Source organism: Elephantulus edwardii, unplaced genomic scaffold (genome assembly GCF_000299155.1).
Source record: "Elephantulus edwardii isolate Elephantulus edwardi_28Jun2011 unplaced genomic scaffold, EleEdw1.0 scaffold00044, whole genome shotgun sequence".
Taxonomy (NCBI): domain Eukaryota; kingdom Metazoa; phylum Chordata; class Mammalia; order Macroscelidea; family Macroscelididae; genus Elephantulus; species Elephantulus edwardii.
In genome coordinates, this window is record NW_006399794.1 from 899,569 (window position 1) to 920,300 (window position 20,732).

General features: G+C 41.2%; 1 protein-coding gene across 1 annotated transcript in view; it reads right to left on the reverse strand.

The window, feature by feature from the left end:
• Nucleotides 1-20,732, reverse strand: part of TEAD1 (TEA domain family member 1 (SV40 transcriptional enhancer factor)) — a 220,048-nt gene that overhangs the window by 69,387 nt on the left and 129,929 nt on the right. The window contains exons 2-4 of the mRNA XM_006885406.1: nt 14,288-14,352; nt 11,611-11,673; nt 11,459-11,521 (exon numbers count right to left, since the gene is read on the reverse strand). Coding sequence (XP_006885468.1) covers nt 11,459-11,521; nt 11,611-11,673; nt 14,288-14,352 — 191 coding nt within the window. The remainder of the gene's footprint in view (nt 1-11,458; nt 11,522-11,610; nt 11,674-14,287; nt 14,353-20,732) is intronic.

Consider the following 20,732-nt stretch of genomic DNA (forward strand, 5'->3'; position numbering starts at 1 on the left):
TCAGCCCAGTAGATACAGGCCTGGCTTTGGGGAAAATTATAACTCTAAATGTCACACCTGAGTAAATTGCTTCTCTGAGGTGCTGTGGTCTAATATCCTGGACATTTTAAAATCCTAGTCTATCCTTATCAATCACACTAGACTTGGGGAGGGGAGGGGTGGTGTCGCTAACGTAGCCAAATAAGTGACATTTTTGTTTTAAGACATACATTGTCTTTTTATACCATTATTAATTTTATTCTAAAACATTTTCACATCAAAGCTTCCGTGAGGTAGGTAAGATTTGTAAAAGATGAGCTCATTAAACTTCTACCTTGAACAAGGGAAATAATGTGTCAGAGACTGTGGGGTCAGGCTGTGTGATGTCAAGTGGATTCTGATTCACAGTTGGTGACCCCACCCCAAATACGGACAGAGGAAAGCTGCTCCATACGGCTTCCAAATCTCTGATCATTATGGAAGCAGACCGCCACTTCTTTCCTCCATGGAGTGGCTGGTGGGTTTGATCCACCAACTTCTGGTTAACAGACGTGCCTTTAACCACTGTGTCACAGGAAACACTCCGGGTGTCTATGTACACATGCAATCATATACGAATTAAGAAAAATTTATCTCAAGAAAAAGCTTGGATATGTTTGCACTGACTCATTACTACTGACTTCATGTCTCATCATCTTTATGATACAAAGAAAAAAAAAAGACAAAAATGTCTTTTCCAGAGGAACCTAACCAAAACCCATTACCTGGAATGGGGGAAGGAGTAACGCATCAGGAAACATGGGTCCTGAGACGGCTGAGAGAGGATGGGGACCAAGAACAAGGGCCCCTCTGGCTTGAAGGGTAAAGATGGCAAAGCACTCAAGCTTGGGGTGCACTTCTGATCACCTCACTTCCTTCATGATCCAATTTTTGCCACACTGTCAGTGGGTGCTCTCGCCCACACAGTCCAGAGGGCTGTGTCACCCCTCAGCCTAAAGCCTTTCAAACTGTTACTGTTACTAATGCACAGGCTTTCATATTTCATGAAGCGGACACGGCTGCTGCCACAGCTCTATGTTCCACTGACTGCCTCCTTTTCACGGTTGAAATGTACACAATGTTAGGAAAATACCTACATGTAATATACATGACAGGAAGGCAGCAGCATTATAAATGCATGTGGCCTGAGATCTTCTAATGAGTCAGTATTTGAAAATGAGTGGAGCTTTGTTCCTTCTTTCCCCTCTACTTGCTTAGCTTTTGATTACTGAGAAATAAATTCTCTGGTAACTTAATATTAACCATAAAAAATGTAACCATGATATAAAAAGTAACATGTATGCATATATAATACATTATAACTGCCACATATAGAATTTTCATGAATGGCATACTAAATCAATTTATTCTGAATCTGTTTATTCCTTGCCATCATTTTAGAATTAATACAAGACTCTGAACTAATTTATTTGTATGGAAAGTGACCAATATATCAAGAAAACATGCAAGTCAAAAAGAGACCACAGATGCAAAGACTCTTGATAGCTATTAAATGTTTTTCTTCAAATATACTTTTCCCAGCGATATAAAAATACAGTGCAAGGGAGGGAAGACAGCAATTTGCCTGCAAAATCACTTTTTCAGAAAAAGACAAAACACAAAATAGTTTCCTCAGAAGTAATTTTGCAGATGTTGTTTCTAATCTTGTACGAGGTGGATTCACACAACCTGTGCAATTATCCGCTGCAGGCCCCGAGAAGATAAACATCATAAAACTGTACGAAGGTTCTGTAGAAAGGATGGTGGGCACTTGAATGTTTCTAGCCATGATCTCTAATTTGCTTATTGTTAGAGAAGGCGAGAGTAAATACAAAAGGGGCTATTTCAGTCAGGCAACAGCTAATGCTGAGGAGAGATGGCACATTCATACTTCGTCTGACTTGTCGTCTAATGAGTAGTAATTAATTCATCTCATTGTATTTCAAATGCCAAAGACTCCATTCACATCAAAGAAAAAAATTTCAAGGCTTTTAGCATTGTTCATTTTTAAAGGTACTGAGCTATATTTAGTATTTTGTAATTGCCAACAGCTTTTTCCTTTCATTCTGATGTTAAGCTTAGTATCATAAAGACCTGTCGTCGAGAATCCATGGGACTTGGTGGTGGATCTCACTGAGTCTCTCCGAGGAAGCCTGGGATGTAAGCATCAGACTAGGTCCAGGAGCCCTGGTGGCACTGTAGTTAAAGAATCTGGCTGCTAACCAGAAGGTTGCGGTCTGACCCTATCACCAGCTATGCAAAGGGGAAAGATGCGGCAGTGTGCTTCCATGCAGATTTACGGCCTGCAAATTGTACGGGCAGTGTGCAATGCTATACAGAGTCACCAAGAGTCAGAATCAACTCGAGTACAGTAGGTGTGCTTTGTGGCATCAGGTTAGGTGTGCAGTTTGAAAGAAAACACCTTTAGACTTTGTCCCTTTTCCCCTGAGAGGGCTGACAGCAAGAAGTATGAAGTGCATCACTCTGAGCAGACAGAGGAAACCAAAGTGGCAGCTGGCTTGAGCTTAGCTCCAGAGTAAATACTAGTCCCACCCCTCATCTCCTCTGTGCCCTTCACACAGGCTGACAAAATAAAAAGAGTGCTCCATGTAAGGAAAGGATGGGCACTAACTCAAGGCAGAGGGACTCTCCTCTTGACCAGCACCCTTCTGACAAACAACATTAACAACATGACAGCATGGGAAGACCCGAAGCTTTGGCGCCAGATTGGGGGCCAACTGAGGTAAGTGACCTTGGGCTAGACGCTTAGACATTCAGGCTGCTGCTATCTTGTTTTTCACATGAGAACAACAAAACCAAATGTGTGACTTTTTGAGGATTCTCTCACACATTCAGCATCATGCCTGTAGCCTAGCCATTCTTGAATCTGCCACCTGTGGGATTTTATAGGGCCAACCTTGTAGGCTTGATCAAGTTCTGGAACAGGAAGGTTGGAATGCCCCGGACCTTATTACAGAAGCTCCAGGCTACTTAAATATGGGACTGAGCTTGACAGGGATCATGGGATGTTGCTGGATAGGGCCTAGCAGTAATCTGTTCACAGAGCTACTACTATGACGCGTAGTTGACTTGATGGCATCTAACAACAACAATCAAATTTTAGGGGCAAAAACACAGAATCAGGCAGTGTCTACTTCCCTTAAAAGAAATCTAGACTTGGCTTCATTCACATAGAAAAGCAAATGCATCTAATTCTCTGGCTCACATCCCAAGTTCTGCATGGCCACACTGCTGATCTGGAGTTCTAATTCCATCACACTCTAGAAAGAGAAACTGTCTCCAATCTAAGCTTTAGTTCTGTTAAATTAAACACAAGGTAATGAAAATATCTTGAGATGGAAGGATATATATCATGAAAGCAAATGAGCTCTGAAGACTGGGAAACACCAGGAAAGATCATGCATCATTTCCTAAAACCAGCACCAAGGCCAGTGTCTTGATGCCAACAGGGACCCAAAGGGAGCTGCTGTTTCAGGCTTATTTATCTATGTACTGCCAAAAGGCAACTCTGGAAGGACAGTGGCTCAGGGGCCCACAGGGTACACCACTGGGTGTGGTGACAGCACATGTCGTTCCTGTGAATGGGCTTGTTCCTGGATGGATCAGTGTGATACTAACAGGATTCAGCAGCCTGGATTTTAGCAACACTCCAGCACAGTTCTTGAACTTCTTGAGAGAATGAAAAACAACAATCTGAGCTTTAAAGCTCTTTGCTTATTGGAAGGAATGGCAAATTGGAAAGAATGGCTTGTTCAGAAATCAAATCACAAAGGCCACCGGAGCAAAAATGAAGAAAATGGCCCAGGAGAGCACATGTAGCTCATAAATTAGTCATCAACGAGTGGCCACAGCCAGAGAGGCGCAAGCCGTTTCCTGCTCTACTGAGAGGATGCAATGTTATCAAGTACAAGCTTTCCCTCAATGGGTGTCCAGAGCTTGGCATGAAAACATCTACTGCTGAATATTCCTGCTGTGGTTAGGATAAAGCCAAGGCTTCCTTTCTTATCAGTATTGTTCAGAGTAGAATAGTCCCTAAATGCACCTAAGATTTTAACCAGAAATGGCATTCTCCCTCCTCACATGAAGACGAGGCTGGTCTACAAAGCAGTAGAGGCTTGCAGAGCTGGGGCTATGACTCCCACGGGTCTCTGGAGCCAGCAAACAAATGACTCTCCTTCTTTCTTATATGGGCTCTGTCCGGCTGCAGTTGATGGGGTGGGGAAAGGGACTCTCGGCCAAGGCTGGGCAGTCTCAGAGCGCAAGTGAATCCTTAGTGAACACTCAGAATAGGAGCCTCTAACAGGAACTCTGAGTAGGAAAGCAAAGGCTGAGCAATTCACAAAGAACAATTCTGTTTTCTTTGTAGATGCGAAAATAAATACCTGGAGCACAAACATACACATATGTATGGTGGGTAGAATAATTAAAAATAGAATAATTTAGAAAAATGCAATCCAGTTTTCAAACCATCTCATCCAGAGACTTCTCAGATGGTCTACTGATGCCTCTAGTTCCAACATCTGAGATGTGAGGGAGATTTAGAGGAGAATTAATCTGGTTTCAATGGTGCTGTGATAGATGTAGTAGATGATGCAAGGGCAAACTGTGATCTCAAATTCGGTGACTAGGATTTGCTCAGTCCAAGAACACAGACAGGAAGGCATTCCTTCCATAGATCTGTAACCACTTGGAGCACATAATTGGATGACTCCTTTTCCTATCTAGAATCAGTCCCAGCTCCATCTAAAACACTTCTTCCATCTGAACAGTGTTTGAACCAAAGTTTGAGTGGGGGCAAGATGCAGGGTATTCCCACCACAGAGACAGAACTTCCTCAAAGACTAAGTCTCTTCTAGAACAGAAGTGATCACTTTAAATTGTCTCCTTAGGCACTTTTTTAGCAAAAAGATCAAACTCAAGTATATGGTTCATTTCCTGCATTCAAGAACGCAAGTTACAACTGTATTTAATACTCTTTCCACCTAAACAGAAACTTAATTTAAATCTCAAATGTCATCTGTAGACCTTTCTTCCTGCTTTTTAGTGCCTAAGCTTCCTGGTTCACTATCTCCCCATGTCATTCCATCATCACTTCAATTATCCCACCCTAATCAGTTCTTGTCTTTGCTCATTGGGTCTTCGCTCATTAGTGTTCAAGGCCTCAAACCTGCTCCTGAGATGGTTCTGAAATTCAGGTAGGATGAACTCAAAGTCATATTTTGGTTCCCGTGGATTCAGTTTAATTTCCCTCAGCTTCAGCTTGAACTTGTGTATGAGTAGCTGGTGGTCTGTTCCACAATCAGCTCCTGGCCTTGTTTTTACAGCTGATATTGAGCTTCTCCAGCGGTATTTTTCCGCAGATGTAATTGATCTGATTCCTATGCATACCATCATGTGTATAACCTGCGTTTATGTTTCTAATAAAACATACCTTTTCAACCTGTATATGCAGAACAGAGTATCCAAAAGGCTGAACTCTATGAGGAGAAGTGTGGTGTCAGGATTGGTGGAAGATCTATTAACAATCTGTGTTATGCAGATGATACAACCCTGCTTGCTGAAACTGAGGAGGACCTGAAACGCTTGCTGCAGAGGGTCAAGGACTACAGCCTTCAGTATGGATTGAGGCTCAATGTCAAGAAGACAAAGATTTTCACCACTGGACCAACTGGCAGCATCAGGATGGATGGTGAAGAGATTGAGATTATTAACAACTTTATTTAGTCTGCTTGGCTCCACAGTCAACACTTGGCACCAGTAGCCAGGAAATTAAAAGACGTACTGCCATGGGAAAGTCTGCTGTTAGGGACTTCTCCAGGGTACTGAAGAGCAATGGTGTCACTCTGGAGACTAAGGTTTGTCTGATACAGGCTATGGTCTTTGTAATCACTTGTTATGCATCAGAGAGTCGGACAATGACTAAGGAGGACAGAAAGAGAATTGATGCCTTTGAGCTGTGGTGCTGGAGAAGAGTATTGAATGTACCCTCGACTGCCAAGAAAACAAACAGATTCATCCTAGAGAGGGTTAAACCGGGCGGCTCCTTGGAGGCAAGGATTCTGAGGCTCCGTCTAACATACTTTAGACATGTTGTAAGGAGGGATAGGTCCTTGGAGAGGGACATCATGCTTGGTAGGGTGGAGGGACAGCACGAGAGGGGAAGACCCTCTTTGAGGTAGATTGATTTAGTGATTGGGGTAATCGGCATGGGTTTGTCAGAGGCAGTGAGATTGGCACAGGATAGAGCAGAGTTTAGGGCTGTTGTACATAGGGTCACTATGAGTCACAAGCGATTCAATAGCACATAACAACAACAACAATCAGTTCTTGATTCTTGCCTCTTCCCCTTCTGATCTCAGTCTGTATCTACATGATCAAGTCTATGCTTGCTTGTTGTTGTTGGTATATGTCATCGAGTGCCATGCAACTCAGAGCAACCCTATGCCCAATAGCTCTGAACCCTGCCCTATCCTGAGCCAATCTCACTGTCTCCAATGCACCTATCCCCATTACTCAGTTACTGGGCCAATCCTTCTCATCAAGGGTAACTTAGGCTGATATAAACTACAAGGGGAAGAGTGCCTCATGTTGACGCCAATAGCTATAGCACACATTAAGGGTAGATGATGGGCAAAAATCGAGATTAATTTTAGAATATAGGCAAAAGCAGAACAAATGGCTTAGCCTAGACTTGAGCTTTATAGGGGAAGTAAATAGCAAGGAAGACACTGTTAGAGAAAGAGTAATGGCAAGGGAGGGAGATAGAGAGCTTGAGATCTATTGGGGAAAGAGTGGATACAGGAAATTAGAAAAGGTATAGGATAATGTTTTATCACTTTCATTAAAATTATGTCAATAAAAAGAATCATTTGTGGTAAGGAGGGACATAAATATTTAATATATTGTCCTTTATACATTTTTTCCTAATATTTAAAACTTGGCAACATCAAGAAATTAGTTTAATTTTGATGCACGCTCCAGTTTACTATTCTTTAATAAGTTTTAACTGCTATTGCCGAAAATCATTTGGAGCTCTAGTGGTCTAATGGATAAGGTGTTACACAGCCAACTTAAAGGCACATGGTTCAAATACACCAAGCTGCTCTGCAAGAGAAAGAGGAGTAATCTCCTCCTGTGCAATCATCAGCCTCTGAAAACCCACGGGAGGATCAGTTATAAGTTGGTTCTGACATGACAGCACACACAACAATAACATACTACTTTTCTGCTTTAATAAGAATAGAACACTTAGATGAATTTACTCTTTAAAAACTGAGAGAGAACAGGTACAGGGTAGAGAATAGCCCTGAATGGGGCAGCCAGGCAAGCATGGTAATAAAGACCACTGCCATCTTTATTTCCTGGGTAGTCAGCCCCTCGTCCAGTCCCTCACATACACTCTCACAGCTGTCTCTGAATTACCAACTTTCCTCTAGCTTTGTCTCTCTTAACTGTACATAATGGCTGCAGGGAGGTCCCTAAATTGTAAGCTGGAATGTCCATGTGCATCCTACTGTCTACAGATCTATCATCACTCCTTAATCTCATCACTCCAAGACTCCTCTGGTCTCCTCATTTCCCATCCTATACCTCCAATTACCCGCTGTCCATCATGCTCCTTCCATGCACCCCACACCTTTAGGAGAAATTCTCTGCCTTCTTCTAGGCTTGGGTCTCCTCCATGAAGTGTTCTTAAATTCTCCCATATGCAAAATTAACATTCTTTTGCAGTATTTCCTTATTTCTGCTATTGAGCCCATAGCTAGGATGGCCTACTGGAAAGAATGTATTTTTCCCAGACACCAGGATGAACGTAACAAAAAAGCTTACCTTTCCTCAAGTATAAAGACTCTGTTAATTTAATTCTGTATGTTTAACATCTGGAACACACGAGATTTTCAATGAAAACTTTACTGAACTGACTGAAATCACGATTTTGGTGCTTTTAAAGTTCAAATCTGTGTGAAAAAGTGGGATTTTTATTAAAATGAAAAGCCACACTTTTTAGGGTGATCTATTCTTAAGTCAGCACTGGTAAACCATGGTGAATTTGGAACTCTTGGCAGCAAAAGCATAAAGCTGACCTCTGGAATTTAGTTTAAGACACTTTCAAGAGAGTGATTTCTACAGTTAGATGACTCATCTCTAAATGTCACACAAGAATGACCCTTCTCTTTTGTCTGCTGTCTTCAGAAGAATAAGGTAAATAAAGCACAGGCTCCCAAATTGAGAAAATACTCTTGAAATGGGATACTTGAAGTGTTCTGCAAGATCAGGGAGAAAGAGCTTGACAGCTCATAGGCATCTTCTTTGCCTTCTGCCTAAGGCAGTGTGGCTATCAGAGGGTAAGCATCAATGCAAATAGCTTTTGTTCCTTTATATATTCAAAGTCTCAAGTAAGAGTTCAATATGGAATATGAGTTTTGTTGCATACAAAAAGTCTACAACTGGCCTAAAGAATCTTGTTTTGCACCTTCTCTTAGCAGTAAAGACCGTATTCAAGGTGACAGGGCTCACACGGGAGCTATACCTGCCTACATTCTGAGCAAAGCACTTTTTAAAACTTTGGGGGAACAAAGGGAAATGCAACAAGAGGACCATAAGTCTTCACCTCCAAGTATATTTTTCTTGATTCTAAGTAGGTACAAGGTGGCAAGCTGCCTAGCTGACTTAATGCCTCTTAAGGGCAGAAGATGAGAAGTTCAATCACTACCACCTTCTCTCAGAATCCTTCCTACATATGTCTTCTCAGGCACAAGTCAGGGTCTCTTTCAAGTATGGATACATCCTGCCACCCCTACAGATGTTGCTCTCCAAGCAGCTTCCCTTCTTGGTTCTTTGGCTCACGTCCCCTTACTATATAGTAATGTTTATCACATTAATGTGAAAGCCGAAAAGACTGGCTTTTTTATCCCATCCCAAATTTGGTCAAAGGATGCTGGTCTCCGGCCCCTCACCAAGCTGCAAGACTCCACAGCTGAACTAGATGCTGGATGAATCCACCTATCCTACAAAACCAACAGACATGAACAGACCTGACTGAGCCCATTCCCAAGCAACAGCTGGTTACTCAGCACCCAAGACCTACCACCCTTGAGCTACTGATGATTACCTCGGGAATGAACCTACATTTTGACCAAAAGTTCAACATTAAAAAATACATCTCCTTTCTAAAATGGATATGGAGTGGAGGGCTGCTGGTCTAGCTCCAAGAAATATGAGAGGTGACAGGTAAGACCACACAGTGGCATGAAGCCTTCTGATGAAGATCATTTTCCCAGCTCCAAAAGATGAACCTCTCAAAGAGCTCTGGTTCACCTCCTGACTTTATCACTTTCTAAGCTTTGTGGCATCTGGTAACTCAACTAAACTCACTGAAACCCAGTTTCCTTACATTATTCCTCAAAATCAGCATAACAGAATTTACTTCGTAATGGCCTTGTATGCCAGACAGGCTAACTCCCGCTTTTCAGTTCAAATCTATTCAGAAAGTTCCGTCTTCATCTTATTCCAGTTCAACTTGCTCACGCTCATCCCACTGTACTCTATGTCTCATATTCTTGTTTATACTGCCAGCTCTGTGAGTGCAGGGCTGCATGTTAACTGCCCACCAAGATGAGCCTCATGCCTAGGATACTCAATATTAGTGCACTGAAAAAGACAAAGTCGTCCAACTTCCCAAGATCAATGTGATAGCAAAGAAGGAAAGAGCGACAAGACAAGTAGTTTTTCTTGGAGTCTAATTGCTGAGTCAGTTGCTACCCTACTGCCTCTACTTCTGCCTCCGGTTGCTTCCTCCACAGGAGAAGGAGCCAGCTCTGAAAATGGGGGTGGGAGACCGGGAGGGTGGCAGGTGGAAGACAGGACTCTTTAAAAAGTATCAAACAAACATAGCTGTGTTTGTGTATATGTATAAAGGAGCATTACAACAGCAAACTTGTTTCACTTGATTCTTAAAATCACCAGGAACGGGAATTAATAAAGGTACATGTTACATTGTGTGTGGGGATCTCTTCTCAAGGGGAGAGTTTTGTTGGCAGGGCTCTCAATGGAGGGCTCTGTGCTCTGGTGAGCCGACAGAACCACACTAAACGAAGAAGCAGAGCAGTTCAGAGCATCTCAGATGGGAACACAAAATTGATGTCTGTAAACTTTTCACATCATTAATTCGTTAGCTCAGAGAAACTAGAAACAGAGTCAGAACTTCAGCAAACACTGGGGTAGTTACATCCACATAGAGGAGGCTGCACCTTTGGTTAAAAAGCAGATCTATCAGTTATCTTAGTCTTCCAACTGCTCAGCCAGTGCAGCTAAAAGCCAGCCACCATCAGCCACACGTGCGAGCGAGCCAGCCCACTGCAGAGGGAACACCACCAAATGCCCTTTCTAGCCTCTAGTCCTGTTCCACAGCCAGCCTTGTCTGCATTTAAAAAAATATCAGAGGACTTTGGGAAGAGTCCCAGTGATCACCCCTCAATGCTGTGAAAATTATACTTCTCGAACAAAAATAAATTAACGTATGGCAAAAATCAGAATAAAACCAAACCAAATAAAGCCCATAGTTATGGCACTAACATGGGATTCAAAATCATTTTTGTTATAAATTAACCTTTTCCAGGCAAACAAAAATGTCTTTCCATTTCTAAAACAAAAAGACATTATGAGGAGAAAAATGTCCTATTCTTTACTTCAATTTCTGGGAAAGAAGAAAGCAAGGAAATTAGATTAGAAAATGAGGTGCTGTAGAAGAATTAAACTCAGTGTAAACTGAATTGTAAATAGGGGCTTGATCAAGTACTTTTCTATCTCGAAAATGCATTTTTTTATTTTTACAGTCACACCTCACATTTCTTTTTTTTTTATTAACAGAGCCACTCATTTAAAAAAGAAATTATTAAGCAATGTCAAAGAAATATGGCCCAAAGTACTTTGTACTGGAAAGATCTATTTTTCATAAAGATTTGTGGAAACGCTTCAAAAGCATGCATTATTTCTCAGTATTTTTAAAAAGTAACTTCAGGACATCGGAAAGAATTCCTCTTTTTAAATAATTTTTTGCATCAACTGCGCCTTTTTAAACTTTTTTCCTCTCTGGTCCTTGAGCTGCTTGGTGGGCAAATGTAGGGTAAAAAAATAAAAAATATCAGGGTTCTGGGCTGAAAAGTTATCAAGACCAGCTCTCTGCTGCATTTGCATTGTTATTAGGAACACACACGCGCTCTGGCGCACACACACTCTCTGAGTTTAATGTGAGGCTAGTACAGAAACTGAGAGATTAGACACAAAGAAATGTAAACAGCTCTCACATGCGAGGAAACTAGGTTACAAGGATCCCAGCACCAGGCATTCACCAGTCACCATGGAAAACAGGAAGTGAGATGCATAGCAACCACAAGCCAAAAAGCAGGAAAGCGCATACCTTTAGCTTGGAATGAAAATCACGAGATTTCCTTCTGGCAAGAACCTGAATGTGACTAGACACCTGCAGGGTAGGGGAAGGGAGGGAAACAAAGGAAAAGCCTGTAACCATGGAGATGAAAAGCCCCCTACAACTGGGCAAGCCAGACGTACCTTAATGGCGGCTTGAATTTCTCGAACTTTCTTTCTTGCTAAGACCTGTATATGACTAGACACCTACATTGTGCGGGTTTATGAGGGGAAACAAAACAAAACAAAACAAAACAAAAAAAGGAAATCAAATATAAAATCGCTACTCCTTGGGAGAGGTTCAGGGTGGGGGTGGGGGGGGAGGTTATTTGCATCTCAACAAAGCTCTGCAGTTAGGAATACACAGTCCCAGCCAGACACCAAGCCCCAGCGCTGCTCTAAGGAAGCTTTTCAGACTGGGTCATCACTGCAGTGACTTAATGGAGGGGAGAAATGCAGGCTAATTTGTGTTCTCACTCCGGAAAAATCACGAAAACTAGTTCTGCGAGTGAGAGACTGGGGGTGGTTTTCTTTTTAACATTAAAAAGGTCAGGGTAGGGAGAAGTGAAAATCCTTAGAGTCTCTCAGTATCAGGAGGAGTAAGACCGCTTTCTCTCCGTTTAGGAGAGACCATCTTTAAATTAGAACCGCTCGTGGTGCAGTGGTGAAAGCACCCAGCTGCTAACCAAATGATCAGTGGTTCAAAACTCCAGCCACTCTTTAGGGAGAAAGATGTAGCAATAGGACTCCTCAAAAAAAAAAAAAAAAAAAAGTATAGCCTTGGAAGTCCTACGGGGGAAGTTCTACTCTGTCTTACAGGGTCACTGAAAATCTGAATCGGGTTTGGGTTTTTGAACTATCCATAAATTAGCACATTTTGCAGAATCAAAAAGCTGACGCTGTCGGTTGTATTCTGATCTCATTAAGAGCTCTGGATTCTGTAGCAAATGTTAAAATAATACTGACATGTAAATTAGATCTCAAAGAGAAATACAAAGTCCCAGTTAGCAAAGCTTTTTTATTTTTTCCCCCTTATAAATATCTTTAATCCTTTCACTCTTTTGGGTATTGACTGGGTGCCAAGTGGATTTGCATATTATTACAAAGCAAAATGTGTGAATACAGCCAGCCAGCCAGCCTGTTAAAAATCTGGGTTGAAAACCACAAGGATTTGCTCAACAACAAATTCACATTGGAGAGGTATCACCAACTGCTGCCTCAAAACATCCCCAGGACGCTGGGTGTGGAAGCAAAGCCAAGCCGGGCTGCTGCAGCACACTGATTCTACTACCTAAACAAATTCATATCTCTTTCAGCTGGCCAGGACTTAGGTTAAATTTAGAAGATGCCCCAGTGAAGGGGTGGGTGAATGACCTGCACTCTCAGGCAAGAACACAGCTCCAGACCAGCACTTTCTGTATGTAGGAATCAGATCCATCCATTGCAGAAATTCAGTCTGTCATTTAAAAGTTCAGTGACTCAGACTGTGTGGTGGTGACTCCATTTCAAGCAGCCAGCAAGCAACTCTACAAACAGGATGTATGATAGTAAAAGACCCTTCCATCTTTGTCACTGAGTTTCACGTACTAAATTTTTTTCTTCAATTTGCTTCTGGACTTTTTTTTTTTTTAAGGCACCAAGAAGCAGGGATTGTTCCCTCTTCTGTCTCACCACTACCTCTAGCTCTTGGCTTTTATATCTTTTCATTCAGATTTTGTTTTTATTGGTTTCCTGGAAGTGGTGAGGGCCACTTTCAGAGGGATAACCCCCAAACAGACCAAGACCAGCCTCTGTACACTGGCGGAAACCCCCGCCCCCCCATCCTTTGCGCTGACTCAGCACCACCGGGCTCTCCTGGCTGTGATACAGGTAGCATTCCTGGAGAAAGGCCTCTCTCCCCTTCATGAGCACTCATGGAAACAATTCACCAGAATGAGAACTGGAATCTGCTGCTCAGGCTTAAAGGAGACCCCAGTTTACAATGCCTTATGGTTTGATTATAAGTACATGTTTAGGATCTATTCCAGATCATCCAGCAGAAATTAACATGGAAAAAAAATTTTTTTTTCTGTAACAACTCACCTATGAGGCAGTTGCCTTTTAAATTACCCCCCTCATTTGATTTTTTTTTTTTTTGTTAAATACCTCAGTTCTGAACTAGGTCACCTCCAAGATTTGTGCTACTTTACATCTTAAAGAACCAGGGCAGGCGGTGCTTTGTCAAAGAGCAGAGGAAAATTCCTAATACTACTGGACACAAAGGTGGTGAATTTGTAACTTCATCGCAATCACAGCAGCTACTGACAAAAAGCAATAGCTTAAGGAGCAACAGTTCCCTGGACGCACATCATTCAGTATTATAGTTAGGCTGAGACTCAGGCTGCTCTGTTATTTTTCTGTTATTTTTACATTGAAGTGATGACTAGTAAGTCATCATTCTGGGGTTTTTACAATGTGCAGGAGCTTGCCATTTCAGAGTTTGCAAGTATATTTGCACCTGCAGCCTTTGCAATGTTTACTGGTGTCCCGTTTTGAGGGGAAAAAATCCCCACATATGTTTGCACAATAATATGGGAACAGTTCATACACTGTCCTTGAAAGTGAAACCTGCCAGTCTGAACTTGGGAGACCACATGATAAAGGGTCACTGAAATGATGAACGGTGAAACATGAGCCAATTGAAAACACCTAAAGCACTGGCGTCTTCACAGGGAACCAAAAGTGGGGGCTCTGAGGAGCCCAAGCACAGCCAGTCACTGCAGCCAAACGCCTCCTTGGGCCATTCGCTGACATGCAATAATGTCTAGGCGAGCTCTTTTACCTGCTTTCTGGTTCTCGTCTTCCCTGTCCTGAGTTTGATGTATCTGGCTATCAATTCATTCCTACCTGGAAGAAAAAAGAATTCAAAATAAAGTGGGTTACTTAAAAAGTCACAACAGACTAACCCTGAAAGCTAATAAGCACAGTATTCAAAACTCAAGAATCTTAAGATTATAGTTGTCAGTTTCTTTACAAGAGAAAAAAGAATAAAGTACATTTATATGGGGAAAAAAACACCTTACTAAAGGAAATTAGGATGAAGGGCATTTAAGTTTCAGCTTGGATGGATGGAATAAATGTAGACAGAAACCTGTGCCATAAATTGGTGCCTGTTTGTTTGTATGCTTGCAGCTAAATGTGTGGTCACTTGTGTATGCATCAAATACAAGAAAGAGATCATCCAGGAGTAAATGAGGCCAATTCTGTTCCAGTCTTTTATTCCTCAAATTCATTTTCTCCAGGTTACTACAGTTCAGTGAGAATTCAAATACCCACAAGAGGATGAAGTACTGAGGCCATGGAAGGCCCTACAACTATATATAAGAAGTTAACAGTATAAATGCAGATGCCCTCCCTAAAGGCACACCAGTAATGAATTGCATACAAGACTTCATCAGTGACAGGACTATGGGTGAGAGATGTGTAGAGGGAAGATTCAACCTCTCAGAGCTTTATAATCTTTTAGGGAAAGAAAGTGACTCCAAGTAGAAACCAAACTCCCGACACTCTGCTCAGCCCAGAAAGAATCTGACTTTAAAGAACCATGGCATAATGGGGTAAATGTATCCTTTAAGATGAAGTGAGGAAATGCATTACTAATATGTCACATAAAGTAAAAAAAAATCTACCCATATGAGACATGGGTGCTCGAAGCTGGTCATACATGTAACATCAACTTGCTTTAACATTAAGTACTTAATTTTTATATATTCCACTTTTCCATTGTCATTGAGTAGATTCTGACTCTCTCTCCATCAGATTTATGAGGCTGTAAATCATTATCAGAGTAAACTGCCTTTTTCTCTTATGGAGTAGCTTCTGGATTCAAACCACTGACCTTTCAGGTAGTAGCCCAGCATGTAATGTCCAGCATCATCAGAGGTCCTTCTATATAACCTCTATTTCATAATACTGCCCTTGGCTAGCTTTAAATGATCTCTATCTAATCAGAACTCTTGAGGCAAGAACAAGAATGAAGTCTGTTGTGTTATTCATTAATGTGCTCTCTGACAGAACTCACATTTATTCTTCAAGACCTCATTTAATGTCATCTCTTCCTTCAGGGAAGTCTTTTCTAACCAGCCTGGTTGAGTTTCCTCATTGTACAATCTCACAGCAGCACAAACCACAGCTTGCAAAAAAAAAAAAAAAAAAAAAAACCCACAGCTTGCCTTCCTAATACCATCTAAATTATAACTATATCTGTATAGTTATTTGTATAATTTGTGTTTATTGCCTTAAATGGAATCCATATAACTACAACTCAAAGAGGGCAAGAACGCTGCCTTAGTTCTCAAGTGTTTGCAACACTCACACAAGATCACTGAATGACACAGCCACTAGAAATATTCCAGCATGTCAGCATCTTCTCAGGTCCCAATTCTGTGACTGAATTTACTCTTTAACAATAAGAAAAGAACTTCTGAATTCTGTTTTGAGGATTGTTTCTCTAAGCATTGGCTTTCAAACTTTTAAGAACCACCAATATCTCCTGTAGTGTCATCGGGTCTACTCATGCATCTCTCTGATGGCTGTACAGATTTTGCAATTTGTCTCAAAGGCTCGCTAACAGCAGAGTCCCTTCAGGAGTGCCTAATTACCAGGAGTCAGACCTAAATGACAATGTCTGCAGACGAGCCAAGCATCCTCTAGCTCGGCCTAGCTATGCATGGAGCTCAGAGCTGTTTGAGTGGCCAAGAAGCAATACATCTAGGGCTCTGTGTTGCATGCAATTTCACCTGAACCTCAATCCAGATAGTAGAAATGTCTCCTGCTCCCATTTTTGCTCATTTTCTGTTTAAGCAGACAAGAGGAGTGTGATGTATATGACACACAGCATACATAACTAATTTCCCATTTCCTATGGCATTTGGGTGAATGAATGAAATCAATATCCTGAAAAGTCACATGTGACTGCATAGCAGGTGGTCTATGCAAATGATACTTTTAGGAGTTAATGCACAACCCAGCCAATATTCCACTTAGATTATCTAAATAGTTCTAAAAATTACTATAAAACTAGTCTTTACTGAGTACTTACTACCTGCTGGGGATGAACTTTCACTGCAATCTTACCATAAACCTTATTATCAAAATTACCCTTCAAAATCTATGTACATTTTTTTTGAAAAATGTATGTTCTTTTATGCTATCTTTCAAACTATAAGTAATAATTCATTTGAAGTTCCCGTGTGTTTTCTCTTGCCTAGCCATAAGGAATTCTGCGGATTCAAATTTAACACACTGAATGTCTACTATGATCTACAAGTGTCACCTTATTTCATATGATGTTCTAAAATAATCACAAAAGTGGCTCTGTGCACAGAAAATACCATTCAGGTTTGCTTGGCTTTTAAAATTATATTTAAGTCATTTAAAAAATCCTAGTTCACTTTTACATTTTAAACTGAACTTAGATAATTCTCACTATGAATCAGCACATTCTTCAGTTACTTTTGATTGTTTGGTACATTCTATAAACCTTATTAAACCCCATAACACATTCAGAACTGTATTTTAATATATTTACTTCTTTTCAATACTAGAGTTAACTGATTTAACTTTCATTAAAAAATTCTTAGAAACTGAAGTCTCTTAAAATATCTACACTGTTTTTTAAAAACCCCAAACAATTATCAAAAGTCTAAATCAATTATTTCCTCATACTTTTTAAATTGGAAAAACAGGCTAGCCTGTTATATAGGTAAAATTGTTTTAAATAATTGAAACATCAAATATACATGACTGTTAAATTAAAAATATTAACATTATGAATTAATGGAAGAGATAGTTTATTCATCAAGGAAATGAATATGCTGGACTGATTAGGTTCTAACTGGATCCATGGCAATGACTGTGATAGGACATGCTGTGTGCTGTGGAGTCAGAACTGACTCCTACCTGACCCTCTAGTAGGTTTTCAAAGACAGGGAATCACAAGGGAGGAAACTGCCCATTCTTCTCCCATGGAGCACCTGGAGGATTCAAATAGAATGCATTTGGAATTGCAGTGTAGCTTCTTACCACTGGGCAACCAGATTTCCTAAGGATAGGTCATGCTAAGCCCTAATTCTAGTTCCTACAGCACTGTCCTCCAAATCAGGTAAGTGGTCTACATAGTCCACAGATCTGGATGTGAATCATGTTGCTAAGGTGTTGAATTTCCCAAACACAGACTGGTAGTTCACAGGCACCATCACTGATGTACCTGGGAGTGGGTCCTGAGTACCCACAAGACAGTCAACTGAGCACACAATGCATGCTACTTAAATGAGATAAATAATTCAATGAAGTTACTGTCAAAATTAGTTTATCTCCTCTCTCCACAAGGAATCTGCTGTCTAAAATAACCTTCCCATTCCAAATACCAACCAGTGCCATGAAAAGGAATTTCCAGGAATATGCAGGAATAAATAGGCTACAAAGAATAATTAAAGATGTCTAGAAAGGTTCCCCAAAATTCAGAAAACATAAAATAAGCCTTTAAAGATCAAAACCCATTTCCCATGGAAGAAACATCCCCATATCCACTGCAGACAAGTTCATTCCACCTAATAGACATCATACACAACATTTCAGAATTGACCTGTAATGTTTCTAAGCCTGTAATCTTTATGGAAATAGACTGTCATATCTTTGTCCATGTGGGATTGGGGGTTTCAAATCACCAACCTTTTTGTTAACAGTTTATCACTTAACCACTGTGCCACCAGGCTATACTTCTTTTAAAGATAGATTACCTCCCCCACCTACCAACACTGTAGTATAAAACATTCTAGATTTGCAGAAAACCATTTTTTTTTTGCAGAAAAGCATTTTACAGCATTTCAAAGTAAACGATCATTAATAGATGGTATGCCAATAGACATATTTCAGCTAACAGATGCTGCCCTGGACGTGCTCACCAAGTTGTGTCAAGAAATCTGGAGAGCAACCACTTGGTCAACTGACTGGAAGAGATCTATATTTGTTCCCATTCCAAAGAAAGGTGACCCAACAGAGTGTGGAAACTATAGAACAATATAGCTGATTTCACATGCAAGCAAGATTCTACTGAAGATTATCCAAAAACAACTGGAACGGCACATCAGCAGAGAACTGCCAGAAGTCCAGGCTGGATTTAGAAGGGGTCATGATACTAGGGATATTGTAGCTAGTGTCAGATGGATCTTGGCTGAAAGCAGGGAGTACCAGAGGAATGTCTATCTGTGCTTCATTAATTATACAAAGATGTTTGACTGTGTGGACCGTAACAAACTGTGGCTGACTCTGAGAAAAATGGGAATCCCAGAACAACACTTGATCGTGCTAATGCTAAACTTATACTTGAACCAAGAGGCAGTCATCAGAACAGAGCAAGGAAACACTACATGGTTCAAAATTGGGAAGGGTGTACGCCAGGGATGTGTCCTATCTCCATACCTTTTCAACCTGTATGCAGAACAGATCATCTGGGAGGCTGGGCTCTATGAGGAGAAATGTGGCATCAGGATTGGTGGAAGATCTATCAACAATCTGCATTATGCAGATGACACAACCCTGCTTGCTGAAACTGATGAGGACCCGAAGCGCTTGCTGCCGAGGGTCAGGGACTGCAGCCTTCAATATGGATTGAGGTTCAAAGCCAAGAAGACAAAGATTCTCACCACTGGACCAATTGGCAGCATCAGGATGGATGGTGAAGAGATCGAGATTGTTCACAGCTTTAGTCTGCTTGGCTCCACAATCAACACTCTTGGCACCAGCAGCCAGGAAATTAAAAGATGTATTGCAATGGGGAAGTCTGCTGTTAGGGACCTCTCTAAAGTACTCAAGAGCAACAGTGTGTCTCTGGAGACTAAGGTGTGTCTGGTACAGGCCATGGTCTTTGCAACCACTTGTTATGCATCAAAGAGCTGGACAATGACTAGGGAGGATAGAAGGAGAGAATTGATGCTTTTGAGCTTTGGTGTTGGAGAAGAGTGCTGAGGATGCCATGGACTGCTAAGAAAACAAACAGATTCATCCTGGAAAGGGTTAAATCGGGCTGCTCCTTGGAGGCAAGGATTCTGAGACTTTGTCTGACATACTTGGTCATATTGTAAGGAGGGACCAGTCCTTGGAGAAACACATCATGCTTGGGAGGGTGGAGGGCAGGCGCAGGAGGGGAAGGCCCTCTGGGAGGTGGATTGATTTGGTGACTGGGGTAATCGGGATGAGTGTGTCGGAGACAGTGCGATTGGCACAGGACAGAGCAGAGTTTAGAGCTGCTGTACATAGGGTCGCTATGAGTCACAAGCAACTCGATGGCACATAACAACACACTGTACCATCAACTTTTTAAATACTTGCATTATCACATCTTTCCATCACTTTGCCCTCTATACTTCCATCAACCATCTTGTTTTATGGTTGCATTTCAAAATAAATTGAAGGAACAACATTTTTCTTGCTATATACGTCATGGGAGCATATATCATCAACTAGATTGAAAAACTGACTTTTTTTCAGCAGAATGATAGGGGGTAAAGTGGAAAACCATTTTAGATTGAAAAAGCAAGGTTTCTTTTAATAGGTAAGTAGGCAACTGGGGCTTTTAAAAAAATATCACACTTCTTGGTTGTCTAGGTTCCACAAATCACTGCATACACTCCTTTTTGAACCCAAGAGTCTACAGGTTCTAAACTCAAAACATCCATAGCATTCATGGCTCATTTCCACTACTTTGCTCTGTAAATATTTGTAATAGCTTATAGAGCCAAGTGGCAATATCACATTCCACCAAGAGGGGTCAGTGTACTACAGCTTCTCTGTAGCATAAAAATTGCTTCAAGAAAGGACGTGTTCGTTTTTATGTTTGAGATTCTTCAGATATAGCTGTTCTTATTTTTCCAGCAGGCAGTAGGAAGCAACAACGGCATACACAGTCTGATCTTCCTCTTTTATACAGTTGATCCTCACCAGGCACTGTAATCTTGTTTTTCTTTCCTTTTTGCTTTCTCCTAAATAACATAACACAGTTGAAAGTGGGTGCATCACCGGCTACTCTTGCATCCTATATTGCCATGAAATTTCCTGCCAAAGGGGCAACACAGATTATAGTAGAAAGCCATTGAGTTTGTACTGTGCTGGCCTTATCCAGACAGAAGATTGGTAAAAGTTGTGGTAATGGGATGTGGCCTCAAGGTCATGTTTGAGGCAGAGCAAATGCAGGGCCTGTGGCTAGAAATTGCAGCTCAGAGACACTC